Raw genomic sequence first — 27,888 nt, forward strand, 5'->3', positions numbered from 1 at the left:
CACTCCTAAACTTCACATACTTGCAGAAAACGTGAATGAGTATTGATGCAGTGATACTGTAGGTATATACATGTGGCATAACATTGTACTCACAACTGGGAATTGAATATCTACTTCCAAAGCCATGACCATCCTCAGAAGAAACACATTGATCAGGAAGCACCAGCGTTTAAATGGGAGAGATTATCTCATGAGCACAACACCATGTCTGACAGTCAAACCTCCAATTGTTTGGCTTATCTCTTACTGCAGGTGGCAAAATGATACTTTAATGGCAGCCTGTTGTGGTCAGGAAGAATACAGAATATTTAAACAGAGACTTAATGTGCTTGCTGAAGTCAGCTAGTAATTACTCAGCACTTGGTTTATTTGTTATAATGGACAATGCATCCATTTGGGAGGCACAAAGCAAGGCCATTGGATCAGTAAGCTATTGTATAAGTTTGTGCAAGTCGTTCCATAAAAAAAGCAGGAGAGATGTGTTGATGTCATTTGCCCTTGCCAGGTGAAGTGTCACGAAGGAGCTGGTTTCAGTCCTGGTGGCGTCCTTCCCTCTGAAGTGAGAATGCATGCAGTTGCTCTGTCCGTGATTCTCTTTGTCCTGAATCTTGACGTCTCCCAAGGTGGTGGACTAGACACCAGCAACAGGCTGTCCTGCCCAGAGTACCAGGAGGGCTTCGATAGCTCGTGTTACGAGTTTGTAAGTCTACAGCGTTCCTTCCTCAGCGCCCAAGGCTGGTGTGAGAGAGGTGGTGGACACTTGGTCTTCATCCTCAACGATGAGACTCAGCAGTTTCTACAGAAGCACCTTGTGCCAGATCGGGACTGGTGGATAGGACTTGCACGAGCCACTCAGAACCTCACCTTGGAGACCACATTTCCTGAAGGTAGGAGGCTTATCAGAGAAAAAGTACTTTTAATTACAGAAGCTTATGGTGATTTTTCTGGTAGAGTATTTTTACACACCAATACAATGGTAACTATGGCTGTGTAGTTATTTCCTTTCCATAGTGGAGTCTATTATCTTGTGAAATAGTTGCAAATTGTTATGCACGTGTCAGTGACGTACTGTACTACAACAGCCAGGTAGAACAATGTGAAAGAGCTAGAAAAAAAGAATATGTGATGCAGATTTAGTCAGGGGTGTTGGTGGGAGTGAGGTGTGCACCGTTCTGAAAAGGAAAATTATGATGTGAAAATTGTATCAGTGTTGCCAAATTTCTTCTACTTCAGAAAAGATGTATTGTAAGTACGAATTCATTTTAACGCGGCCATCTTTTTCTAACCCCATTTTGGTCACAAATTAAGCAAATAAGGGGATGAAAATAATTGAGAAGCCATAAGGACAAGGATTTTCTTTGCATTCTGATAACACAAAGAAGTTCACAGTTTTCAGTGAAATTGGGAGAGATATAATTGTATTATGGATCGGTGCAAAGACAACGAATCTGTCATAGCAGCTAGCAGGCTCTTGAGATTTATCATGGAAGTGACCAGCCAGCAGCAGTCTGGGATCTCAGATAAGTCATGTGATTTGTAATCAAGGGAAAGTAGAAAGCTCTTCCATTCAACAAGCTAAAAGTATCCTGTCCTTTCTAGTGATTGACTGTGGTGTCCTTTGTTATCTATACAAGAGGAAAGGCCAACCTCCTGAATCATTAGTCCTCCTTACAAACAAAGAATAGGCTTAATTTATGCACTTGGTATGTGTTCAGTATGTTATCATCTGATTCCGTTTCTACAAAATACTTCTGTAATCTTACATTGAGCTACCCCTTCTGGCATAGAAATATAATAAAAAACAGCACCAGGATTAATGCTCAGACATAACCATCCCACATCAGATGTTACTTTGTACTAAAATACAAAAAATGTTATTAAACCTATTATGAATGCTTTTCTAGGCATGATGTTTTGTCTTTTTAAACCACCTTTGAACTGTTGTTTTGAATGTTCCCTGAATCAGTGGTGCTGATCTTTTTCTAGCTCTCTTTGTTTCAACCTCTTCTTTTCTTTTCTTTTCATCTACTATTATCTCTCTGCTAGCTATTTCTGTAACCGTCTGTTCAAAACTGATTAATTGGCCACACTTTCAGACTTTTAATTCTCCTGCTGCGCTGCAGTAAAATGATTCATTATAAGTCACATCTAGATTTTGCTCAGTAGAAACAAACATTGATGACAGATTAATTGCCTGATTGGTTAATTGACATTATGTGGACCATGTGCATTTATGGATTTGCAGCATACCTTTGACTCATCAATTAATTCTATAAAACAGATGATGTCATAAAAGAGAAATGCCGTTATCACTGACTGATAAACACATCTGGTTCTCATTTTTGAACGTGTGAGTGAAGCACGAGGTGTTAAATACGTACGCTTGTCTGCAGGCCCACTCTCCTGGCTGGATGGCTCTGATGTAAGCTATGCCAACTGGGAGAAGGAGCCCCAGCCTGGCTCTCACTGTGGGCACATTCTGAAGGACTCTGGGTTCCAGTGGGAGGCTACCAGCAACTGCAGCAGAGAACTCCACTTCGTCTGTGAGTTTGGTGAGTCCTGGTCATGCTCTATCCTGATCTGTCAGAAACATGATTAAAACTCTATTCCATATGCAGAATTGTGCTCTGTAAGGACTGCTGAAGAAACAGGGAGATTCTGCCTCCAACAATGTTATCATGAACACACCTGTTCTGCTGCTGTTCTTTACCTTAAATCATTGTTGTCAAATGCTGGTCCTACAGGGACAAGGTTCCACATGTTTGAAGATCAACAAAATCAAAACATCCCTGATGCTTAAATGCAAATATTAGAGATCTGACTTTGCGCAACTCTATTTTCTCTGTGCCAACCCCACATACTGCTTTTTTATGCAGCAGTTGTAGGAAAACCAAACAGTCAATGTGTTTTGTATAAATGTTAAGCAACATCATGAGTTTGGCATTTATTCACTGTGTCCTGAAGATCTTTGTTTTTTTAACTCGTCTTCTGTTAAGTGTCGTTATTTTTTTTCCAGAGTTGGGCCGCTCCCTGGCCTGTGCAGATCACAATGCTACACTGCAGTGTGGCTCTGGTCGGGTCATCGAGATTGACGATAGCTTCTATGGCAGGAAGACTGTGCATTACTGCAGGCTGCCCACTCCTCTGCCCACCCCCTCACTGCAAGAGGAGTGCAGCTGGGTGGATGTGCTTGATCTAGTAGCAGGTGAAAAAACAATCAAACAGTGACTGCATTATAACCAGTTTGTCACACAAACACTGTACCCAAAAGCTCTGCAAAGATCCTGATAGAATGAAAAGCTGCTAAAAGCCTTTTGAAATTCAATGCCGTTTTTAGTAATGTCGCTCGGTGGAAATGAAATACCTGAGACAAAGGCACTTCTTGCAAAAGAAACTACAATGGTCCCACCAAGACTTACCCATCTTATCCTCACAATGACAACACAATGACTGGGCTCACCTTAGAACACAGTTTCTGTTAGAAATCTTGCTTTTACTTGCTTTTTGGTATGCTTTACCCTTTTAGAAAATGCTGTGAATTATTTATGTTTCTTCTGCTGAGTTGACAACAAAGGGTCTCATATTTCATGGTTTTTCAAACTGTTTCATCCAATTCAGGGTTGTGGAGGAGCTGGAGCCTATCCCAGCAAGCAATGTACACAAGGCAGGGTACACCCTGGACAGGACACCAGTCCATTGCCGGGCACACACAGACACAGACACACACCAGAGTTAATTTTCCCAGAAGCCAATTAACCTACAGTACCAGTATGTTTCTGGACAGTGGGAGGAAGCCAGTACACACACTCTAACACAGGGAAACCCACACAAACAATGTAGTTTGTATACAAAGCTTAGTGCTCTTTTGTATTTCTGTGTTAGCTTAACAACAATTATTTTATATATGCCTTTAGTGGCACATCAAGGCTCTGCACAATACGACAACGTCTTCACTGTGCATTTAACTTTTCAGTAAAATATAACAACATGGGCTGACTAGAGTGTAATAATAAACCTGACTTGTTAACTTCACATTTGTTTTATAAAAATGACTCTGATATTTGCACAGACTGCAAATGTAAAGGGATCTAAATAATATATATATATACTTTAGGACAGAATCTCAGAATTAAAACTACCCCATCTTTTGTGTTACCAGGGCACTGTCATGGGTTACAGGTGTGCCAGGCCACTGCTGATGTGACTACATTTGGAGAGCCATGTCCAGGGCTTGGAAGTTACCTGTCTGTGGAGTACCACTGCAGAGAAGGTGAGCGTCTCCTGAACCTGCCTGGTTCTGGTTCCCACAGCTGGGAGAGAGGAGGGCTGTTATCCCTGCTGTGTCCTCCTGGCTGAATGCCAGTAGGCCTGTCTACGTGACATGGCCCTCAATCATCTCCTGAACTTGAAAAAACCTGTTGGGCTTTTTTCTCTTATCTCACACATGAGCAGCCTTTACCCTACTCTAACTCATGTGAGGTAGCATAAAACAAAGCATAGCCATTAAATGAGTCTTGGGTTTCGTAACAGTGTGTGGTGGTGTCCCTAATATGTTAAATATACAGAAAATAAAGCCCCCAAAAAGCTTAACATACCATTATAAACAGTGGAAACTGTGACTGATACACTAACATAATAATATTAAATACCTTATTTATTTACCCCCGAAACGATATTGAAATAAGAATTCAATCTAAAGCTTGCAAGTGTTGAATAAACACAGGAAAAAGAATTATGTACATTCAACAAATGTGTGGTCATCAGCTTCACTTGGTCTCAGGCGGGTCTGTGATTAGTTTGTGACTGTGACTCTAAGGTCTTCAGCTGCTGGTGGGAGATCTGGCTGCTGTCTTCGAGAATGTCACCATCTCCATGAAGTGGCTGCTATTCCCCTTCTCTGGAAATCTGACCTGCAGCCTGAGCACTGGGGATGGGCACACTATCGACACCTATAAGCCAGAAAAGTGAGTAACGCCACATGCATTTATTTCCAGTTGCGTTGATCTTTAACCCTCTGTTGTATTTACAACCTGTTCTGCCTTTTGCCTGCTTCTGAATCGCTAAATCAGACTTGCAGATTGCCCCTTCATATACGTACCTAACACAACAAACATTTACCTCTATCCGGTTGTCTTCTTTTTGAAACCTAAAGAACACACTTTATTAAAATTCACGTTACACAACTACAATTGTCTGCCTTCTTTCTGGAGCCCCCTTGCTTTGAGATCTTTCTCACCTATGAAACTGCACAGAGGTTCGTCAAGATCGACACACTTCTTGGCAGTCATACATTTTTTTCCAATTGTTTGAACTTTTGAATAAAGTTAAGGCTGATAGTTCCAAGCATTTAATACAAAAAAAAAGTCATTTTTATTTCAACACACTGTGTAAATGATATCCAGATTTCTATATGAATTCCTGAGTTATGTCAGATCATGAGAGTAACATTGTATGTTTTGACACTTCTATCCCTGTGCTTAGGTTAGAGAGTAGTGTCATTCACAGCTACACTCACCCAGGCAGCTACCTGATCACCGTGGAGTGCACTACTAGTGAGTGGCACGTGACAGCGCAGAGCTCCGTCACCATCCAGGAGCCAATCGGCAAGATCGGAGACGTCAGGTGCTACAGCATGAACCAGTCAGGAGACGCCACCCACTGCAGAGCCCTTTATGGGAGTGAGTTAAAAATCCAGGTGGAACTAGAAGCAGGTGGGAAGTCTATGTTCTTTTAAGATCTATTTTATTCACTTCATTTACCCCCCAACCCCTCCCCTCCAACACACACACACACACACACACACACACACACACACACACACACACACACACACACACACACACACACACACACACACACGTATATGGAATGCATGTATTTTGACAGGTCCTCTCATCATTGCTTGTTTAACCTACATCTCCTCCAATATTCCCAGGCACTAATGTCACCTACCGAGTCCAGTCTGAGGGGGCTCTGCTAGCAACAGCAACAGTCATGAGAGCCGTCACCCCTCACAACATCAGTATTGGCTCAGAAGCTCAGCAGCAGCTGGGCCCAGGCTCCCGCTGGCTCACTCTCCTGGCTACCAACGGCGTGACGGCTTCAGAGGTCTCCATGAGCCTTGAAGTCCTGTTCACAGAACCACTTCTGGGGCTGCAGGCTTCCATCGTTTCTGAGAAGCTGTTAGCCCAGGGCTCAGACCTTCTGGTCACTGCCTCTGTGTCCCAGGGATTTCCAGTACAGCTGCATTTCAAGATTGCTGGCACAAACGAAAGTTTCTCTGATAGCAGGCAAATGGATAATGACAAACATCAGGTTTTCAACATCCCTATGAGAGGCGAAGGTAACTGTTAGCTACATTTACAGTACCTCCCTGCTACTGATATAACCATTCAGTCAACAACTTGTACTTAGGTTAGGAATTGTAGCACACAAATCGGTTAATCCAACACTGAGGATATACTTAAACATTAAGTTCCCTAAAAAGATAACGAAAATGTGCAGGAAATACTGTGTATGATTTTTATATTTTATTCCAAAAATACGTCAATTTTTTGTTCTAATCGTGTTGTCCAACAGTCTATTTTAAGTCTATCAAATCGAGGATTTATGTCCATCTGATATGATCAGCTATGAAAATGATGTCTTGATCATAAGACATGAAACAAGACGAGAATATGTGAGTAACACAGCGTTTATCTTGTCTTTCTGTCAGGTACCTTTCGAGTGGTGGTGATTGCTTCAAATGGCTTCTCAGAAATGGACCTGGATTTGGGAGATATAACTGTTATTTCCAACACATCTGAACCACATTTAGGTACACCAGCTGCTGTTTTTCAGAAAGGTTAAGAATGTCTAACTGGTTATATAAGAGGTTTCTATAATAGAATTATTATAACTTGGATTACGGGGGAGAGAATGATAGAATATTGTTTTGACCAAGAGATTAAGACTTTTAACTACAATGCTGAAAACGCTCCTTGAACATTTTATTGGATGCTGATGTTTGCATTTGGAAAACCACATTTCTTTTTAAATTATTTTTTATTAAAAATTTGCCTTCCAGACTCCAACATAAAGGAAAAGATGGATCTGAACCATGACATGGTGAGACTGCTTGCAGTTACTGTATATCTGGTCATAGCATTAGAGTCTTTATATTATTGGTTAATGGGCGATAATTATTGTATTATTTGGATATTGGTTACATTTTCAGTTATGTCTTTTTCTACATACTCGGTTCCAAAAAACATTTTGCTTGCAGAGTTTGTGTAAATACACTTTGCTTTGTCTCAATTCCAAGGTCATTTCAAGGTGCACACCTGCTGGAGATAACTAGAATATTTCTCACTCCACAGTTTACAAGCTGATCTAATGTCGTCAATATACAGACAGTCGCTCAAAAATGACCTTACAGCAGTAGACAAACCTTTGCCTGCAGCTTTGCAGCCTAGGCACACTGACACAGCTACCTACTCGAATGTATCTCAGAAACGTCCAAAAGTGGTTCTCCATGTGGGATGCCAAGTGGGAAGATTGTTTCTTTGTCCACTTTTATTATGTCACCACTCTCTGTTCGTCTCCTCTACAGCTTGACAAAATACTGGAACATGTCAGAAACCCCTCTACTGTGCAGCACCAAAATCAGGCCCAGTTGTCAATCCAACAATGGCAGCAACGCTTTCCTTACCCACTATCATTGACAGGGTCGATGGCAGAGGGGTCAAATAACCTCATGTCAATGAGGCATGAAGCATGGTTCTGGGTGAACTAGGGGCCAGCTAAATTAAACAGTGCTGAATAACATCAACAACATGTGCCTTTAATATATGAGGAACTTCTTTCTTTCCATGAATCAACAGTGTGCAGCTGGAATCTCTAGTAATGGCTGACACGCCTATTGTTCATACTTCGCATTTAGGGTGATGTCGGTTATTAACAACACACTGCAGCAATGGAAACAGAGTATTGTGGTTCTGTGGCCAAGTAAGTTATTACATAAGTTTGCTACAAGAGGCCGTCAAAAACAAAGACTCAAATAATTTTTTTAAGTAGTCTTGTATGAGGTTGTGCTAAAACATTTTAAAAAACGAAGTCAGAAAAAGTACTGGATCTTAAAAACAGCCATATTTGAAGAGGTTTATGTGCTCCTGAAAGATAATTATTTAGGACAATATTTTGGAAATACATTTAATCTGATCCTGTTTCCCTCATAATTTCATAATTAAAATAATTGTAAATTTTAAATGTTGAAATACAGGTAACTTTTTAAACTTTTGTGGAGTTCTGATATTTATCAAAAGAAATAAAAACTGTTCTTAGATGCTGGGTTTTGTCTTTTGTCAGTGAATAATTTATTTGTGTTTGAATGGATACTTGATTCCATTGTGTGGTTTTGCTGTCATTTCTAACAGACTGAAGAACATTCTAACACGAGAGTTGTTCGTGACAATGAGAAACTTTATATAAATCTGGATAATAAAATGCCAGTGAAGATGGGCACGGAGATTACTCTGGAAGCAGACAAATTTAAAGGCAATGACAACGATTACAACTTCATATGGAGCTGTGGTGCGTGGCATAGTGATTTTCAAGTATTGGAAATAGTTGTTTTTTATTCACTCATATGGAAGAATACAGCCTTGAACTGATCAGTTCCACAAGTCTTCTCATCAATTCTTATTCGATCTTTTGTTTCAATACAGCTGCCAAATGCGTGACTGTCAATAAAATATCTGAAAAGAAAGTCATGTTTGCAGTTCTGTGTAACGTGTCCTTTGTTATGTCTCAGTGGGAGGATGCAGGGAGGTGTTGAAGCCCTGTGGCGAGATTATGGACACTAACAGTAAGGAAATTCAGCTTCCTGGAGACTGTTATCCAGTCCCATTCACCGTAGTTGTTGTAAGCGTGACACTGAAGAACAAGAAAGATGGAAGTAATCAAACTGCAGAAAACTGTCTCGCTGTCACCGACAATGGAAGGCTCAATGTAAAAATCAGGTCAGTGCAAACTGTGTTTGATATCTAACACCATTCTTCATCCCTTAACAGAGGCATAACGCACCCATCTCATTTTTTGTCCCTTTCTTATTGATTTTGTTGTTCTTATCAATTGTTCGATTTTGTGCCTTGCTTATGTTTATAGTTGTATAGAGTAAGAAGTAAAAAAAACTACACTTTCAAACATAATATGCAGTCCTATCCTGTACTTTATCAAGTCTATAGTTTCAACAGTTTTTACAAATGTCAAAAAGATACAGTATATGCCATCTTTTTGTAAACAGGTTCGGGGCACAGCACCGCACTGCGGTGTTCATTACCACTGAGTGCTGAAACCGCAGTTAAAAAGACAGTTTCATATTTGAATGCATTTTCCTCATTATTCACCCGTTTCTTTCCAGTTGCGAGGAGAACTGTGATGGAGTGGACAGCAGGAAGGATGTGCGACTGAAGCTGATATGTAGTAATTGTCAAGAGATTACATGGTATCACGCCAATCCACAGAAGGAATTAGTAAGTAAAATAAGACTTGTGCTTTTTATTCTCTTCCATCAAAATGTAGGTAAATACATTTATATTTGTTACATCATATATACAGCATATGAATGTTGGTGTATTTAAATATTTGTCAATTTGATTGAGTGTTCGACAAAGTACACTTGACACTTATTCTACCAAGGAGTAAGAAAGCTGCTTAATAGATGTGTCTTGCCAATCATGGCTAACAGTAAAAAAAATGAACACATAATTTCCCTAGTCTTGCAAAAGTTTTTTGATTTTTTTTCAGCATCTTAGCAAACATTTTCTCAGTCAGAAAGGCAGAAGGTTGTATAATGTATGTGCCTTACAATGAGAAGTAAATATTTGCACATGCATATAGGTACTAGTGCTGAGCAATGCATTGTGCCTTGATATGGTATACAGCGTTCAGAGAAAATAGAGAACCAGAGAAAAAAACTGCAAAACAGATCCTAGGTTTAAAGAGTTAATTCATTACAGTCATCACTTGGGAAAATTAACAAAAAAAATAATATTTTATATTTGTTTGTTTCTTACAGGACATGCCAAAGGACTGTGGTATCAAATCCTCATTTTTCTTTGACCCGATAAATGGAGCAAAGGAAAATTACTTGGTTGTGAACAGCACTTCCCTAGAAAAAGCTATAGGGAGTATAACAGTGAGAGCCTTAGGTAGGAAAAAAAAGCCATATAATTTGTGAATAATTTAACTATAACGACTATTGCTATTAATAGTGTCATGGTGAGATATAATTATCACATTGCCATATTTAGCACTAAACAATGCTTTGATTGTAATCATCATTTCAGTTAAGGGGAGGAAAGAACATCATTTATTTTTAGTGAAGAACATCATGTCATATGAGGCATGATTTTTTGTACATGATGGTCATGCGTACCAGTACTTACTGTATACTCCTTAACAATTATTAATTCTGCTTTGGCATAAATGCATTTTTGACCCTGTAGAATGACTTAATTGTAAAAATTCACTTCTTACTGACAGCATAAGAAAGCAGAAGAAAAAATATACTTTTTCTGACATTTGATTACACAGTCAATTGATGCAGACAAAGTTAAACTTAGCTTTAAAGTGGTTTTAAAACTGGCTCCAGTTAGGCATTAAAAGTCCTTTAATACATGTGCTTGTCATTAAGTTAAGTGATTAAATGTTCCTGTATGTCTTCTAGCTGTATGTAGCGTACAAATATGCTAAAGTGATTATAAATTACTTTAAAATAAAATGACCATTTCTTTATGTGCAAACTCTTCCCTTTCTTGATTTCCACTCTTGTCCATCGGTCTTTGTATCACAAGTTCTCAGAATAGACTGTCTTAATTTTTTTTCAGTATTTTCAATTCCTGCAAAAAGTCCTTTCACAGTCTCTAATGTTCAAGATCAGTTCCTATAAGAGGAATGTGTATAGCTCCTTATTAAAGCCTCCTCCCTGTTTTTGAAATAATTCTAAAGTAGAAATGCCTTATTTCCATTGTAGTGACAAAAAGTGTACACACTATTCTAAATGAGGCCTTCCCAGTGCATCACTCAGGGAGTGTAACTCTCCAGTGTTTTCTACCTTCCTCAGGTGTCTCTGGTACTGATTCTGGTTCTGACGATTACACCATCAGCCTGGATAGGAACACCCCATCATCTTCTACAGGTGCCAGCAACAGTTACAGTACAACATCTGCTGCAGGAGCTGATAACAGATACAGTGCAACATCTGCTACAGGAACTGGTAACAGTTACAGTACAACATCTGCTGCAGGAGCTGATAACAGATACAGTACAACATCTGCTGCAGAAGCTGATAACAGATACAGTGCAACATCTGCAACAGGAACTGGTAACAGTTACAGTACAACATCTGCTGCAGGAGCTGATAACAGATACAGTGCAACATCTACTGCAGGAGTTGATAACAGATACAGTACAACATCTGCTGCAGAAGCTGATGACAGATACAGTGCAACATCTGGAACAGGAGCTGGCAACAGATACAGTACAACATCTGCTGCAGGAGCTGATAACAGATACAGTGCAACATCTACTGCAGGAGTTGATAACAGATACAGTACAACATCTGCTGCAGAAGCTGATGACAGATACAGTGCAACATCTGGAACAGGAGCTGGCAACAGATACAGTACAACATCTGCTCCAAATTCCATTACAACCCCAAACGTACTGTCTAACCCTGCTTTGTCTGGAGTTCCCACTCTTCCCCCTGCTCCTAGCCCCCCCTCTTGCACTATCTCCCCCTCGGAGGGCAACATCCTCACCCCCTTCACCATCAACTGCACTTCCAGCACCTGCCCAGAGACAGTCTGCAAGTATTGCTTCCGTCCCAGTAAAGGTCAGTGTCTTTGCAGGACAATGTCCGTTTGCTATTGTCGACGCAACAGCTCTGCTGAAATGAAATGTTTTGCATTACACACAGGTCATAATGTAGAGCTGCAAAACTTCGTATTATATGTGTTGTTATTCACAAAGCTTTCATTCATTAAAAAATGAACTCTTTAACAACGTCTGGCAGTACAATATATACAGAACTATCGGCCCAATTTGTACAGCTCAATATCTTAAAGGTGACTGGTTGATACAAACCTGAAATGAAAGGCCCTATTCTTCTCCTCTCTGTAGAATGTTCACAAAAGTGGCTTTGATCCTCAGTGTAAATAAAAGGTTTATTTTTCTGAATGAGAATACTTGATTGTACATAACAGTTATATTTCAAACTCTAATGTCATACCGATGTGTTAATTAAATTAGATATCTGCAGTTCAGCATCATTCAGTTTGTCCTTCAGTCTTCTGAAACACATCACCACCTGAGCTGTAAATTCACCTTTGATATCGGACAGAATTGCACAATGGCCTTTTCTTAACATTCTCTTTCCCTGTTGCCTTCTATTTCAGATATCAGCTTACAGTGTGGCAATAAAAAAGTGGTGCAGTCTGTTTTCCTTCCCTTAGGGGACAAACAACGAAATTACATGCTAAGCATTGTAGTATCTGTATGGGACAGAATGCAGCAGAGCAGCAGCAGCCATGTGACTGTTGTGGTATGATGTAATTCTTATCTATCCATTCAAACTCTGTATGAGTATCCGAAGTTCCCACAATCGTGGATTGGCATTGAGGTTTGTGTTCCTTTTGGGGACAGATTGATGGTTAGGCTAGGGGTAGATTTGGAGTCACCTTTTGGAATTAGTGTAGTGTAGCATTTTGTCCAGTGATCTGCGAATTCACAAGGATAACCAGTCTGTAAGTGGATCTGAAGTCTGAACAATACAAAAATTCCTGGAAGACAAAAGTCATCGTGGTGCAACATTCTTGCAAAAATTGGTTTTACTTCTTTCATTGGTACTACAGTCTGAAGTGCTTGACAAACTAAAAGGTGTCAGCTGAACAAGAAATGAATTGGGAATGCTGTTTCATTTAGCAATGGATTAGCTACAGTTCAAACCTAGGGAGTCTATTGATGAGCCTCCATTATCACAGCAGGTCTGCTAAGGGGTTTGATATACTGTAGCTAAAAGAACAAGGAAAATAGACTCCACCCAAAAAGCAATACAAGAAGGCTGAAGAGCATACAGCTTCAGAGATAAGTGGAAATTACAGAAGAGCATTTTATCAGTGCAAATACAACCAGTTTTAGTTCTTCAATTGAAAAAAGATTTCAATTTGTCAGAAAGGTTTAATTTGAAAGCAACTCACTTTCGTATTTTATCACAGACAAGTCAACCAACTGATAAAGAGATAGCAATTTCAAAAGGAAAAATTAAGTACTTCTTAATGTCTAAGTTGATGTATTATTTCTTTCCCTTTTTTCCCCTCCAGGTGAAAGATGCTACCACTGACTCTGACGTCAAGAAGCTTAAGGACATGCTGACGGAACAGGTGTCCTCCCTGGAGCAGCAGGGCGTGCTGTCTGAGTCCATGCTAGCTCAGATTTACCAGTCTGTGACGTCTGAGCTGAATAAAGAAACTGATGTGCAGGAGAAAAAGTCTAGGATGGAGGTACAGTATGTGGAGTACAGCACATGTGTGCCAGTGTATGAGTGTGACTGCATTTCTGTATGACAGAAATCAAGTCAGGTGTGTTAATACAGTATGTTTTTGTCAGTTTCTAAGACCCAGTTAGCACCTGACCTGTTGTACTAACCTTGGCAAACTGCAAATTACATACTGTACCTTGCACCTGATTTTATATTTAACAGACACTCCTTTCTCCTTCTTTCTACACAATGAAACTACCGTTGGGTCTGTATGCTTGTAATTTGTTATTGGCACATAGATCAAAGACAAAGACCAGAGAAATCCAAACCAGAGTTAGTTTAGATTGCAGAAAAATAAAATATATTGACAATTATGATAAATCAATGTGAATCTTTTTGTGAATTGTATGCATTGTTTTAGAATATCTACCATAAACTACTTCTTATGCTTATCTTTTGGCACTAAAATGAAAAGGCAATCAAGTAACGAGAAATCAATTAAAAATAGCATTCAGCTAATTTGCTCCGGCACAATTTGCTTAATTACTTAAATCAGTGATCTTCACTCCTGGTCGTAGAGAGCCACAGAGACTTCTGTGTTTGTTCCAACTTGATTTCTTATTGTATTTGTTTCAGTTCCCTATAAAATGTGAAGAGCTGCAGATCAGCAGGACCAGGAGTTAAATTTGAAGCGCTGGTCAAACTCTCAAAATAATTCTTTCTCTGTTTCTCATGAAGATAAGTGCAAGGTGAAATGCAAGTTTTCCCTGATCTCTGTCTCATCTCTCCCTAAGCTGCGAGAAGAGATGCTAAATAACCTGACCACAAGTTTCTCTGGAATCTCTAACAAAACCGCCCAGGAAATACAGGTGATAGCTGAAGCACTGAATGGACTCACAGAACACAGTGATGAGCTCACACCCTCTTCCCAGGTACTGAAGAAAGCAGAGCATGAATAGGGGTACTTGGCAGTAACTGGCACATTGAAATAAGGGGATAAGATGCCTTTACTGTTGGAACTATCTGGGATTTGGAGGTAAAGTCTAGTGAATAACAAATGTGTGAAGTAATGTGATGTACATCCATCCATGCACATGAGTATGTTCCCATACAGAGCTGGATTCCTTTCAGCAGGGTATATAAAGAATGTTATATCTGTAATATTTTGTAATCTCTATTACTTTATGGTGTAAACCTTTATGTCGTATAAAATGTCCAAAACTGAACTGACAGAAATACAGGACAGTATTTGTGTAACGATCTGTGAAAAACACTAAATTATTGTCTGTCCTCTATACTTCCAGTTTCAGGCTTCCTTACTCCTTGAGAGCCTCAGCTTGTCCTTACTCTCCTTGAACATTACTGACAGCAACGACACAGCACAGGTGGAAACTAATGCACAACTTATCGTCATGGCAGCCAGCAGTGTGCTAGAGGCTTCTGAGAGCTCACACACTCAGGTAAGGCTGCTGTATTAGAAAAGAAAAGCCGGATTTTAGAGTAAACAGGAATGTGAATTCAACACCAACTGAAGGGTTTGTTTTGTGATCTGGCTTTGTCTTCCACAGAACCAAATATCCGATAATGTGATCCATTCGCTTGACAATGTGCAGAGCGCCCTGCTATCCGAAAAACAGCTTGATCGTGAGCCAACCATTCTTGTCACTCCCCAAATTGGACTTTATGTCAACAGGTACAGACAGAAAGCAAAATTTGAAAGATGTCATAAAACTGTAGCTGACTTTAAGCTTACCCATTATTGCAGCAATGAAAGCAACTTTCACACAGTCTGCACATACTGTGATTGATGTGTCAGTCATTTAATATCCTTCTGTGGGCCTTGATGTTGTTTCTCTGAACCAGGCTGGTACTTACTACTTTGAGTTTACCTTAAATTCAACAGGTTTTCTAATCCTCTCTCTATCTGAGAAAGTTAAAAGGCTAATTGCAGCCCTCACTATGGTAAAAGGCCTTTCTGCCCTACTTACTCACTTTGCAAACTGTAAATCGGTAAATACTGCACAATTTACCCCCTATACTGCTGCAACACTGTACATACAGTGGGTTTTGCTGCCTCCAACTAGCTCAGCCCTTTTCTTCTAATTTCAGGATGTCAGCAGATAAGATTCAAGGCCATTTTATCGGTGTCCAGAATTCCAGCTCCGCCAGTTTCACATTTCCAGTGGCTTCAATCCTCCCTAAAGGGGATACAGTGGATGTGCGGGTGAGCGACTGGAAAAAAGAACTGTTCTTACTGGAGCGTTTGTTGTGTCCCTGTGTGTCAGCAATGGAAATACCCTGTGCTGATCTAGTTAAGATATAGAATTGTCTTTAACAGTAGAGACAGGTAATCCCGGTAGTTTAAGACTTTAAGATTCCACCTTTAAGCACAGCAGATACAAGAGACTGTCTTCACACTGTCTTGCAGTGATTCTCAAAGCTTGGATGGATAGTGTGATTATAAGTGGAGGTCTCTCGCTCATTGTTTATTGTCTGGTCATCAGATGATGTGCTTGGGTGTTAATCCATACTCGGTGGGTGAAGGGGACCTGATTAGTGGAATGGTTGGAGGCCTCTCCCTCACCAGAAAGAATGGCTCTGCAATCCCTGTTTTTAACCTCACACAGGAAATCGAGGTAAGAGCAGATCTCTGAAGGGCAGGGAGAATTTGTCTACTGAATCCACTACATAGGACAAGGTCTGGAAAAAATCCATTAACTATTCATGGGTGAATTTTCTTCATTCATATGCACAATAAACTAAAAATAAATAACGCAAAAAAGTGAATAAACTTCTGTGGTCTCATGTGACCTGATTGTACCAGTTGCTACTAGGACAGGCTTGCTGTAACCCTCACCTTAGTAAAATACCTTCCTGTTAACGTATGGATATGTTTGTGATTTCAAAGTGCCTGAATAAGATCTAGCTCAGAAGTCGTTGCTTTTTTCTCCTGCTGTGGATTGTGTCCAGATCTTTTTGCCAAGACCTGGTGCTGGTGAGGTGAACAGTACGGTTCTGGACCTGGGGAACTCCAGCACAATCATAGTCAACATGACAATGACAAACATCTCCCTGGTGTTGAAGCTGGAGCCTTCTGAAGATATTCCTCTCCAGCTGCTCCTGTATCCGTATCCCAATGACACACATTGCCTAGCAGAAACCTGGCTGCCCCATCCAGGCTCCACGCGAGGTAACGTTCCTCATAGCTCTTGATCTTCCTAACTGTACAGTTTTTTTTCTCTGATCCACTCATGTGCTCTATCGGTCGAAAAGTTTATGGTCTTGGGGGTGTAGAATCAAATGGAATTCCATTCCACGTAAAAATTGCTTTTCTAGCCACATGGTGCTTTTATAGCTAACAGAATCCTTGCTACTTTATCTCCTGTTGACTCCATGGTCAGTCAGTTGGAGTACCTTGTAAATAACAGCTATTATTTTGCTCAGAGGAGAAGTACACCTGGGTGATAAATCCTGATGACACAGTGTTAGAAGAAACAGCATATTCTGTTATGGTGAAGCACATGCCTCAAGTGGGAGCAAGCATCACAAACGCCACAAACGTAACAGTGTCTGTCACTTCCATCGCTGCCCAGTGTGTATACTGGGATGAGGAGAAAAGAAACTGGAGCACTCATGGATGTCGGGTAAGTACAACCCCACATTCACTGGCTTTTTGTGCTTTAAACTGGTTTTGGTGTGGTTAGGAACATTTTGTAAACTAAGCACATACAGTATTCTTCCAAATATACAAAAGAATGGTGTAATGTAGTAAAATAGTCTGTGATGCCATATTTCAAACTGAATAGAACAGTAGTAATAAAACTGAGGCAATTTTCAGTGTTTTTACACGGCTCTGTACTGTATGTTCCATAATTCCATTGAGAAAGGATCTTGATTGTTCAATTCTGTTTTGCATTGAAGACAGACTTCCAGTATCACCGCTGTGCATTTGAAAAGTTATAATCCTTTCTCCTTCCTAGGTGGGGCCTCTCACAACCCCACTGGCAACCCAGTGCCTTTGTACCCATCTCACCTTTTTCGGGAGTTCCTTCTTCGTCATGCCCAACCTTGTTGATGTCTCCCGAACGGCTGAATTGTTTGCCACCTTCTCTGATAACCCTGTGGTGGGCTCCTTTGTGGCAGCCATCTTTGGGTTGTATCTCCTCATCGTTGTGTGGGCACGCAGGAAGGACATACGGGATGCTGTGAAGGTATGAGTGATGGCGGAACAGAAGAAAATGAACACAGCATTGATCATGGTGGTAAACGTGTGTGTAAAAAAATAGCTGTGTGTGAGTGTGACAGGCAAGGTGGCTCATGAGATCTGAGCACTCTAAGACTCAGGATTGGACAGAGTATGGTAAAGAGGGTCTTTTTAACAAAAATTCTCCCCAATGACATGCAAAAATGTGCTCTTCAAAACCCATTAAAAGCCTGTGGTGGCAGATCAGCTGAAGTCTTAGCCTATCTCTGACCTGGCCTGCCACAGTGTCGTTTAGAAGGTTAGGTATCTGAATGGGAACAGGTAGAGGAACTGCAAAGGGGATAGTTTAGTAACACCTGCCCATGTTTTGAGGGAGCAAACCTTTCGCTGAGGTTCATCAGTATTTAAAATAATCCTAAATGTAAATTGTTATGAAAAACGTTGACCCCTTGTACTGAACCACCAGGAAGAGGAATGGTGTAAAATTAGTGCTCTCTCACCGATAAACTATACAATGCAGTTCTGAACCCGACTCACTCAATAATTCACTGTTTGTTTGCAGGTCAAAGTCACAGTTCTAGAGGACAATGATCCACTGGCTCAGTACCGGTATATGCTGACTGTCTGTACTGGCCACCGACGTGCAGCATCCACCTCTGCACAGGTCAGCAAAGGCCAGCAGCTGACTGGGGATGTCTCCCAGCTCAAGATCGTCAGACAGAGTGTGCACGTAGCGGTACTCCTTGCAGAAACCTGCAATGTGAATTTCAGCTTACTTATCTAAAAGATAGGTTTGATCTTGAAAGAAGAAACAGGTGGTTTGTTCATACTCAAAATGCTGTTTCAGAATTCTGATAAGAGGGTTTTGTGGTTTTAATCTATTGTTTTGAAGATATACAGTACTAGTTTCTTAACCGGCCATGTGAAAAGATGTGTTCAGTTTCCATGATGTTTTTAACATTAAAACATTCCTCTTCTGCCTGTGCTGTCCTGCAGGTGACAGTGACTATGCTGGGCTCCGAGGGTGACAGTGAGCCCCATCACCTAAGTGACCCTGACAAGCCGGTGTTTGAGAGAGGCAGTGTGGACACTTTCCTGCTCACCACCCCCTTCTCCCTGGGGGAGCTGCAGGGCATCCGGCTGTGGCATGACAACTCTGGGGGGCACCCTGCCTGGTAATGAGAGGGTGGCTGAAATTCCATAATAATGCAGATCATTTGTAATGTGCTGTCACTAGGACTTGCACTAGATAGTCATGCAAGGAAGATGAATAGGTTTCAGAAATACGTAGGGTATTAAATGATGCATTGGACAAGACACACATAAACTTGGTTAAAAGGCACCACTTTTCAGATATTCCGTGGTCTTGTTTCATAAATTTGCGATACCTTGCTCTTGTACCACAGAAAAATTCTGCGTAGGTTTATAAGGGTCTGTGCTCCCCGGGAAGCAGATGAAAAACACTTTGTGCGGATGCTTCTTCGTGTGATCCAGCATACTCATACTGCTCTCAGTCTTCTTTTGTAGTCAAACCATGAGTGCCAGTCTGAGTTTCCAATCACTAGGTATGTAAACAAGGTGGTGGTGCATGACCTGGAAACAGATCGGAAATGGCACTTCCTGTGTAACTCCTGGCTAGCAATTGATGTTGGCGAATGCGTGCTGGATAAAGTCTTCCCTGTGGCCACAGAAGCAGACCTAAAAAGGTTCAGGTAAGGCCCTGAAATAAGTGAAGGAACTCTATTGGTCAAATATGACTGTGGGCCTTTGGATTTTCAGCTTTTAATCGTTTTTTTTTCCAGTAATTTGTTCTTCATGAAGACTGCAAAGGACTTCCGCGATGGGCACATCTGGTATTCAGTGATCAGCAGACCCCCGCACAGTAACTTCACTCGGGTGCAGCGTGTGTCCTGCTGCTTCTCCCTGCTGCTCTGCACCATGCTGACAAGCCTCATGTTCTGGGGTGTCCCAAAGGATCCCAGTGAGCAGAAGATGGACCTGGGTATGACCTCAGTCTTATTGTGCTGATAAACACTGCTTGATTCTAAGGATCTGTAAACCTCCAGGGTTTGGTACTTTCCCTTGGATATTTTCAGAATCAGGAAGACACAAGTTCTCCCTTGCAGTAAAATATGCATGGTTTTTGTATATTCCCTCTATATAAACTCCATAAACCCCATGTGAGTGCCCTATCAAAACACTGTGCATGTCCACGCCAGACCTTTTTGGTCATGTTTTATTTGAATGATGCTGCATAATGGCTTCATTATCCCTCCATAATTGCGACACAAGACGTTATAATCACATACCTGATGCTTTGTTACTGAATTGTCTCCTTCTGTCCTCAGGCCACATTGAGTTCACCTGGCAACAGGTGATGATTGGGGTCCAGAGCTCCATCATCATGTTCCCGATCAACTTGTTCATTGTAAGCATCTTCAGGAACACCCGCCCACGGGAGAAACAGCCAGAGCAGCCTGGGAAAAAGACCAAAGCAGATCCAGCCAAGCAGGGCAAGACGGGGCGGGTATCCCCATCTCAGCCCCCCTCGCCCCGGAGGATTCGCCAAGACATCACCCCTGACTCGGTCATCAAGGTACAGCAGGTGCAATTATTTGCAAGCGATCATTAAAATGATATCAAAAATGTTTTGGGCGATGCATACGTCAGAAAAATGTAAGATAAACAATTTCAGTTGTTTTGATTCATTTCTAATCATTCTGAGAAATTCCGCATTTTCTGAGAGTTCCCCTTGAACCAGGCACGTTAAAAAATTAAGGTCCAATCCAGGCTCTATTTATGGCATGTACTGTAATCCCCTTTTCAGAAAAAAACTGTACTGTCACATGACATTTTAAAACAGAAGCTTGGCTAGGTATTTTTTGAATGTTTATATAGCATATAAAATATGTTATGCTTTCAAGAAACATGATTATTAGACTAAGGAAAAAAAACAGATTCAATGAAGCTATAATTTCAGTAACATTTTATGCAACACGGGTGCCACCTGTTGATCTTTTTTTTTGCTGTGAAGGGCTGAAAGCAGTATGCTGCTCAGGACTGTGGAGTTGTGTGAGTTTTGACAAGCATTCTGAATGGCTCTATCTGTAGCTAGTTCATAACTACTTCCTATTATCAACATTTATATTACTGGAACACAAAAACACATACAGTACTTAAATGTAAGCAATCTGTTTTTGGATCACTCAGAGTCAATCTGTGAATTAATAACATTTTCAACCATTTCTTCCCTAAATAAATAGTTTTAAGGACTTTGTTAGTTTGAAAGGCTTTGAGAAGGCTGCCCTTAGCAATCTGACATATTTTCAGGACATTAAGAGGATTGCACAGTCCCTGTCGAAGGTCATGAAGAGCCCTGTCCCCCAGCTGGACAGAGATTTTGGGAGGACAAATGACATAAACAAGTTGCTGTCACTGGTGGAGGAGATCATCCGTCTACACAACACGACAGGGGGAGAGTTTTACACAGAGAACCGCAAAAAAGAGGGCTCTCTTGTCCTCACACTGGGCGCCGTCAATCTGCAAGGTATCTTTTCTTACTCTGAGGGGCACGATGTAAAATCTTCTTTTCAACAACTTACAGCTTGATTTATAAAAATGTATTGAGCAAGCGAGAATCCTGTATATAGTTGTAATAAGTACCACTGGAACTGAAATTAAGCTGGGAGATAGGGTGGATGACATCATACACTCCCAAGTGTGGGAATGAGATTTCAACAGACAAATTTATGACGGGTTAGAGATTCCAAAAATCGATGGTACTAAACATATTTGACATTATTTGAGTAGTCCTGTAATATTATGAATTCCTGGTAAGGGGATCTGGAATTTAATCCAGCATCATAGGGTTCACTTTGGGCAGGATGCCAGTTCATCGCAGGGTACTATATGTGCATACAAAGACACAGGAAGGATTTGAAAAACAGGGGTGCACCCATTGCTTGGTGGAATAGTCTCTGGTGCCCTTGTGACTCTCCACTGGACAAAGCAGTTAGAAAATGGATCGCATTATCACATAATTCATACTGTTTTCACAGTAAAGAAGGTTTCTTTCTCACTTTTAAAATATCAGTGAAAGATACCAAGGAGTCATAGAGGCACAGTGATCAGCATTGCTGCCTCTCAGGAGCCCTGAGTTCAGTTCCTGAGGTGCTGTCTGCATGGAGCTTGTATGTTCTTCATGTGCTAATGTGGTTTTGTATAATGTATAATGTTTCTTTATTATCCCTATACAATTTCTTGCATTAGGAATTCATCTTTTTGCATACCCCAGCTTTTCTCCATGGAGACACAGACAGGGAGAAGCTGGGGGTCAGAGCACAGGGTCTGCCATTGTACAGCACCCCTGGAGCAGTTGGGGTTAAGGGCCTTGCTCAGGGGCCCAACGGAGTAGGATTCTTCTGCCAGCCGCGGGATTTGAACCGGCAACCTTCCAGTCACAGGCGCCTATCCTTAGCCACAGAGCCACTGCTCCTTTCCTCTAGGTGCTCCAGTTTCCTCCCACAGTCCTAAGATTTACTGATAGGTTAAGCAGCTTCGGGGAAAATTGTCCCTAGCGTGAGAGTGTGCGTGACTGTGTGTGCCCTTTGATGGACTGGCGTCCCGTTCAGGGTGTTTCCTGCATTGTGCCCATTGCTTGCCAGGATAGGCTCCAGCTCCCCCCAAACCCTGTATAGGACAGACCAAAATAGCTGGATGGAGAGATAATGGGGAGACAATGAAGCCCTCAGTGACGAAGGCCCTGCTGCCGACACGCTGTGAGTAACGCAGGATGTGTCCCACTGTGCCAGAGAACAGCCCCACGGGGAGCCCTGAGCGGACCGTGAGCAGCGGCCAGAAGCCCAGTGACTACAGCCACTATCTGTACAGGCAGCTGCAGCACGTGGAGAAGGAGCTGGAGCTGCTGGGATCTGTGCGCTTCACCCCACCACAGAGCTACGACCAGGCCGTGCGGCAGGTGCAAGGCATGAAGGAGCTTCTGGAGAGACACTTCTCTGCCAGCGCCAAAAGCAGCAGGCAGGATCTGTATTTTTCACCACTTGACTTAACTCAGTAATAACTAATAGGCTGTGCATTACTCAGTTTCTTATTATTTGGGGGTTCTGCATAAAGAGCTTGGAAGCATATGTTTTGTTATGTTAACAAACCGTATTTGTTATTTTCATGCTTCAAGACAATATTCTTGACCTGTAGGTGAATTTGAATTTGAATTTGACTGTTCTTGACTTCTCTCCAGCTTGTGTCTTACTGTATCTGAGCATTGTCTCATTATTGATAAGGGAACTGCTGAAGCTCCACTGATTGGGACACGGGGTGTTGTTGAGGACGAAGGTGTGAACTGATGTCTGTGTTCTGTCATTCCTGCAGGCTGTCCCCCAGCCCTGTTCCCACAGATGGCAGCACCAGGAAGAAGTGCTGTCCGAACACGCTGCCCTGGTGGTTCGTGTTTGTTGGCTGGCTGCTGGTGGTGGCAACAAGCGGCATCTCAGCTTATTTCACCATCATGTACGGGCTGACGTATGGAAAAGGCCGCTCCATCAACTGGCTGATCTCCATGACTGTGTCTTTCTTTGAAAGCCTCTTCATCACCCAGCCCCTAAAGGTGATTCGTTAAAGGGGTGAAAAGTCACTTTTCATTACAATACAGTACTCTAAAACATTGGTCAGTCCATGTAAGATTTTAAGAACTATTTTAAAGGAGGAAAAAAAAACAATGTATATTTAATGAATGTAATTATAATAATTCCTTGCATTTATATAGCTCATTTAATCTACCCTGGCCTAAAATGCAAGCTCATTAAAATACCATTTTAACATGTTTTTCATCTCTTGAAAACTTTCCTAAAGAACATAGATTATTGAAGAAGATAAGTTTCCAAGAACTTTTATCAATGCTTCTGTTTGTTTTAAACTCATTTTTTGGTAAAAGGGTTATTTCAAATCTGAGGACTGGAGCGGTTCAGAGACAGATTGCAGAACTCCTTATAAATAATATATGGAATTTCCAGTTATTGGTTTGTATTATTCACTTGTATCATATATAATTTTGGTGGACTTGGGATTTGAAAATGCAGTGATATTTGTACCTGTAAAATTCAGTACCTGCTAGGCCACCGTCAAACAGAAACAGCCCATGTAAATTTTTAACAGATTTTGTTTTGGGTGATTGGTTCACCCAGGTCCTTGGATTTGCTGCCTTCTTTGCTCTGGTACTGAAGAAAGTTGACCACGAAGAGGAAAGCGAAGTGGCCATTGAGGGAGACCTTACAAGCTCAGGTAACTGACTCTTGCAGTTTTGGATGAATCAGTCAGGTAACCTGCAGATGTTCTTGTAGGAGGTCTCTGTTACCAAAGGAGCAGTATTTTGAAGGCCCAATCTGTAGTAAAACACGTGATGTCTTGAAGTGATTATGAATTGCTTTTTCCATCCCTTCATTTTCTAACTGCTTCATCTAATTCTGAGTGGGGGGGGGGAGTTGGAGCCTATCGCAGCAATCACTGGGCTCAAGGCAGGGTACACTCTGGATCGGATGCCAGTCCATCGCAGGGCAGACACAGACAGAGACACGCACAAACTCACACCAGGACCAATTTGTCCAGAATCCAATGATCCTACCAGTATGTCTTTGGACTATGGGAGAAAATCAGTGCACCCAGAAGACACCCATGTGAACACTGGGAGAACATACAAACTCCACCTGGATAGCACCCCAAGTCCAGAATTGAACCCAAAGCCTTAACACTCTGAGGCAGCATTCCTAAAAACTGTGCCACTGTGCCTCTCTAACCAGTATTTAGTAAGTTAAATTATTTTTTTTTTCTGAAATATTTAGCAAGCAAAATAAAATAGTTTTTACAGACACACTGGGAAATGCTTGTACAGAGAACTGAGGGATGTATAAGCAAAAAGGTAATTTAACCCCATCGTTCTGATACAATTAGGGGAGCCTGGTGCTGTGTTGAGCTCACGAAGAGACAGCAGCTGCAGTTTCTACCAGCCCCCTCCTCGCACTGACATTGAGAAGATGAGAAACAACATCTTAAAGGAGCAGAAGGTCTTCATCCTTATCAGAGAGATTGTGGGTAAGAGCTTCTGTGCTTCAGATTAGAAAGATTAAGAAAAGGCTACATAAATAATATCATGCCTTCAAGAGTTTTTCAAAATAAATCATAAACTGTTTAAAGCCCTTTGTATATAGAATCACTTATTTTAACGCTGAAATGATAAATACTGAAAAAAACATAGCTATCCTGTTTTGTTTTTACTGAAACCTTCTAACCTCAAAGCTGTTGATTGTAACAATTTGTGTTTTCAGTTTAATTTAAGGACTCTCCAATAGTAATAATTTGGACATGTATTGCTTGTTATTTGCAGCCTATGTGGGATTCTTGTGGGTGTTGCTCTTAGTGGCCTATGGTCAACGAGACCCAAATGCATATTTATTAACACAACACATTGAGGAGAGCTTCACTAATGGGATGTCAAACACCATGGCCCACAAAGATGTGTTCACCTGGATCAACACCACTGTTCTCAGCAACCTCTTTGGCAAGTTCCCAGGTACAGACATCTCCCTCTACTGACGTTGTTGCTCTGCTGTATGTGAGGTATTATTTTATTATTTCTATCGTTTTTTATTTGCTAAAAAGAAAGCCATTTCAGTAGAGTTCTGTCAAATAGAAACCTTTCTGTCATTTTGTTTATTTTTCACTTGTAATTTCATGCAAGTCTCCTTACTTTCATCCAGGAAAAATTGTAACCGAATTGATAGTTAATGTTGAATATAAATGGAAGTATTTTGTACCACCTTTTCTCTCTACTGGGGCAGGAATAAATGCCTAGATGAGTGATAACTTATTCAGCTTCCAGTTAGATCAAGGGATATGGGCAAGTTTCGTTCATGTGCTTCTGAGGTCTCAATCTGCTGTTGTAGGATTCATCACAGATGGAAACTCCAAGCTTGTTGGCAATGCCCGGGTTCGACAGGTGCGAGTCCGGAGAGACTCATGCACGATCGCTCGGTCCGTGCGCAACTCCATTCCCGACTGCCATTCCCCCTACTCCTGGGAACTGGAGGACATGGCTTCATATGGACCAGGCTGGAACATGTCTGTGCAAACCAGTGCCTCGCAGGTCCCTCACGCGTGGCAGTATCAGAGCCAGGGCAGCCTGAGGGCACACCCTGTCTGGGGCAGCATGGCTCTGTACAGGGGAGGTGGGTACGTGGCAGAACTGGGCCCAGACCTTCAGAATGCAACCAGGTGAGGATGCAAAACAACAAAGGGAAGGAGGCCATTAGGCCCTTCCAGATCATATGGATTCTAGTACGTAAGAAGATAGAGCAGGTCTGCAAACGAGAGGGGAGTGACATACAGTATCAGGGCTTTGTTGGGCAAAGGTAATGGCTTTACTGATTTTCATACCACAGATTATTGCTAAAAATCCTTTTTACACAGAAAGTACTCCAATTTAAAATGCTAATCACACAATAAATGCTTAAAACTTTGCTAAACACTGAAGGTGAATGTTTGGTGGGATGCAATGGGAAACTAATGGGAGGAGCTACATCGGCCAGGGGGCTTTGATGAGCCTGAACAAATGGTCCTGGCTGTACAGTAAGCATACGTCTCATTGCCTGGGACGTCACACGCAGTTATTCATGTTGCCTTTAGCACAACTAGTTGTGAAATGCACATCTATAGTCTGCATTGAGTTTGCTCGAGGTGTATTGGAGTCACTAAAATAATTCAGGTGGGTAGCTGCGTCAGCATGCGTAGGCTGGAAAGGAACAAGTAATAGGTTTATTCCATGCTGAAAAAAAGAAGAAAGAGAACACAACGTTTCGGCCGTGGAGCCTTCTTCAGGTGTGAGAGAGACAAAATAATGGTCATTAAAAAGATCACTGAGATGAATCAACTCTAAAAGAAGCAGTGCCAAGCAAGGTATTGCTGTGTTCATGCACTTACAGTTCCTAGCAGTTGTCACAGATGTAACCTGACTGTTTGGAGTTTCCAGCATAGCTGCGATTAATAGGCTTAGAGTCCCACAAGATCCAAGTTACCTGCTTATAAGCTTTTCTAATTATTTCGACTTCCATATTTAAACTATGCTGGGTATCCTCTTGATTACATCTTCAGGCTCTTCAATCGTTTAACTCTGGCTTCATTCTCTTGTTTTAAATGTTTGTTATTGTTATATAAATGTGGTTAAAAATTGGTCCTTCCAGAATGATCCCCAGGAACTCCAGGATGTAACTCTTGGGGAACATGATGTTCTATATTTCTATATGTAAAACAAATCCTAAAATATGACCTAAGAAATTATTCAGAAATCCACCTTTTATTCACGCAGTGTTCTTCAGTACCTGTTTGACAACACCTGGCTGGATGTGTACACACGGGCCGTGTTTGTAGAGTTTACGGTGTACAATGCCAATGTCAACCTTTTCTGCATTGTTACTCTGATTCTGGAGACCACTGCTGTTGGTAAGTGTGTGGTTCTGTTTTGCTGCATCCTTAGTAACCCTTAACGCACACTGTACTTTTCACCCTTTTGCTTTAGATATAAGTATCCCATATATCTCCCTCCCCATTGAACATCTTAAACTATGTATGAAAACGGCTGGAAAAACTACACAACAGTTCCTACTCCGTTTGTAAATCCCACTGGGTTCAGCACCAGTGCTACACTCCTTGTTGCCACCTTTCCCCACCCGCAGGAGCTTTCCAGCACCGCACGGAGCTGAAGAACGTTCGTCTGTATCAGTCCACCGGAGGCCTGCATGTCTTCGTCATGGCTTCGGAGGTCATCTACTTTCTCTTCATTCTCCACTATATGTTTATCCAGGTAAGGGGTTCAGAGCTCTTCTTATAATATATCCCTTTCTTGGGTTACCCCATGTCAACATAAATCCCCCATTAAAAGTGAAAGATCTTGGTTAAAGGGAAGAATAGAGAAAAAAGAATAACAATTGAACCTTAGGATCTTGAAGAGCTTTAATGAAAGCCCTCAATTGGAATGCATGCACAAAAGCTCTATGTGCTGACAAGGAGGTTACCGATTTTGTTTTAGAAAAGAAGTTGCTCTTAATGGTTTCTGGGAAAATACCATTCAGGCTAGTGACAAAATAGGTGTGGCGAGAAA

The 27,888-nt window shown here is 41.4% G+C and overlaps 1 protein-coding gene across 1 annotated transcript in view; it reads left to right on the forward strand.

Moving 5' to 3' along the window:
• Positions 1 to 298: 298 nt before the first annotated feature.
• pkd1l2b (polycystic kidney disease 1 like 2b) overlaps positions 299 to 27,888 on the forward strand; it is a 33,062-nt gene continuing 5,472 nt past the window's right edge. Inside the window, exons 1-38 of the mRNA XM_088613729.1 lie at positions 299 to 887; positions 2,394 to 2,552; positions 3,017 to 3,205; positions 4,160 to 4,270; positions 4,817 to 4,964; positions 5,482 to 5,711; positions 5,936 to 6,343; positions 6,716 to 6,817; positions 7,067 to 7,107; positions 8,415 to 8,571; positions 8,792 to 8,999; positions 9,401 to 9,512; positions 10,058 to 10,190; positions 11,105 to 11,875; positions 12,438 to 12,583; positions 13,362 to 13,541; positions 14,314 to 14,451; positions 14,824 to 14,979; positions 15,088 to 15,212; positions 15,629 to 15,743; positions 16,024 to 16,155; positions 16,490 to 16,709; positions 16,964 to 17,163; positions 17,500 to 17,730; positions 18,286 to 18,387; positions 18,720 to 18,898; positions 19,289 to 19,435; positions 19,526 to 19,725; positions 20,072 to 20,319; positions 21,054 to 21,270; positions 22,535 to 22,769; positions 23,112 to 23,346; positions 23,924 to 24,020; positions 24,687 to 24,827; positions 25,120 to 25,305; positions 25,679 to 26,006; positions 27,097 to 27,230; positions 27,464 to 27,591. Of these exons, the coding sequence (XP_088469855.1) occupies positions 566 to 887; positions 2,394 to 2,552; positions 3,017 to 3,205; positions 4,160 to 4,270; positions 4,817 to 4,964; positions 5,482 to 5,711; positions 5,936 to 6,343; positions 6,716 to 6,817; positions 7,067 to 7,107; positions 8,415 to 8,571; positions 8,792 to 8,999; positions 9,401 to 9,512; positions 10,058 to 10,190; positions 11,105 to 11,875; positions 12,438 to 12,583; positions 13,362 to 13,541; positions 14,314 to 14,451; positions 14,824 to 14,979; positions 15,088 to 15,212; positions 15,629 to 15,743; positions 16,024 to 16,155; positions 16,490 to 16,709; positions 16,964 to 17,163; positions 17,500 to 17,730; positions 18,286 to 18,387; positions 18,720 to 18,898; positions 19,289 to 19,435; positions 19,526 to 19,725; positions 20,072 to 20,319; positions 21,054 to 21,270; positions 22,535 to 22,769; positions 23,112 to 23,346; positions 23,924 to 24,020; positions 24,687 to 24,827; positions 25,120 to 25,305; positions 25,679 to 26,006; positions 27,097 to 27,230; positions 27,464 to 27,591 (7,311 nt within the window). The 5' untranslated portion in view covers positions 299 to 565. The remainder of the gene's footprint in view (positions 888 to 2,393; positions 2,553 to 3,016; positions 3,206 to 4,159; positions 4,271 to 4,816; positions 4,965 to 5,481; positions 5,712 to 5,935; positions 6,344 to 6,715; positions 6,818 to 7,066; positions 7,108 to 8,414; positions 8,572 to 8,791; positions 9,000 to 9,400; positions 9,513 to 10,057; positions 10,191 to 11,104; positions 11,876 to 12,437; positions 12,584 to 13,361; positions 13,542 to 14,313; positions 14,452 to 14,823; positions 14,980 to 15,087; positions 15,213 to 15,628; positions 15,744 to 16,023; positions 16,156 to 16,489; positions 16,710 to 16,963; positions 17,164 to 17,499; positions 17,731 to 18,285; positions 18,388 to 18,719; positions 18,899 to 19,288; positions 19,436 to 19,525; positions 19,726 to 20,071; positions 20,320 to 21,053; positions 21,271 to 22,534; positions 22,770 to 23,111; positions 23,347 to 23,923; positions 24,021 to 24,686; positions 24,828 to 25,119; positions 25,306 to 25,678; positions 26,007 to 27,096; positions 27,231 to 27,463; positions 27,592 to 27,888) is intronic.

This window comes from Lepisosteus platostomus, chromosome 20 (genome assembly GCF_059453375.1).
Source record: "Lepisosteus platostomus isolate fLepPlt1 chromosome 20, fLepPlt1.hap1, whole genome shotgun sequence".
Classification (NCBI taxonomy): Eukaryota; Metazoa; Chordata; class Actinopteri; order Semionotiformes; family Lepisosteidae; genus Lepisosteus; species Lepisosteus platostomus.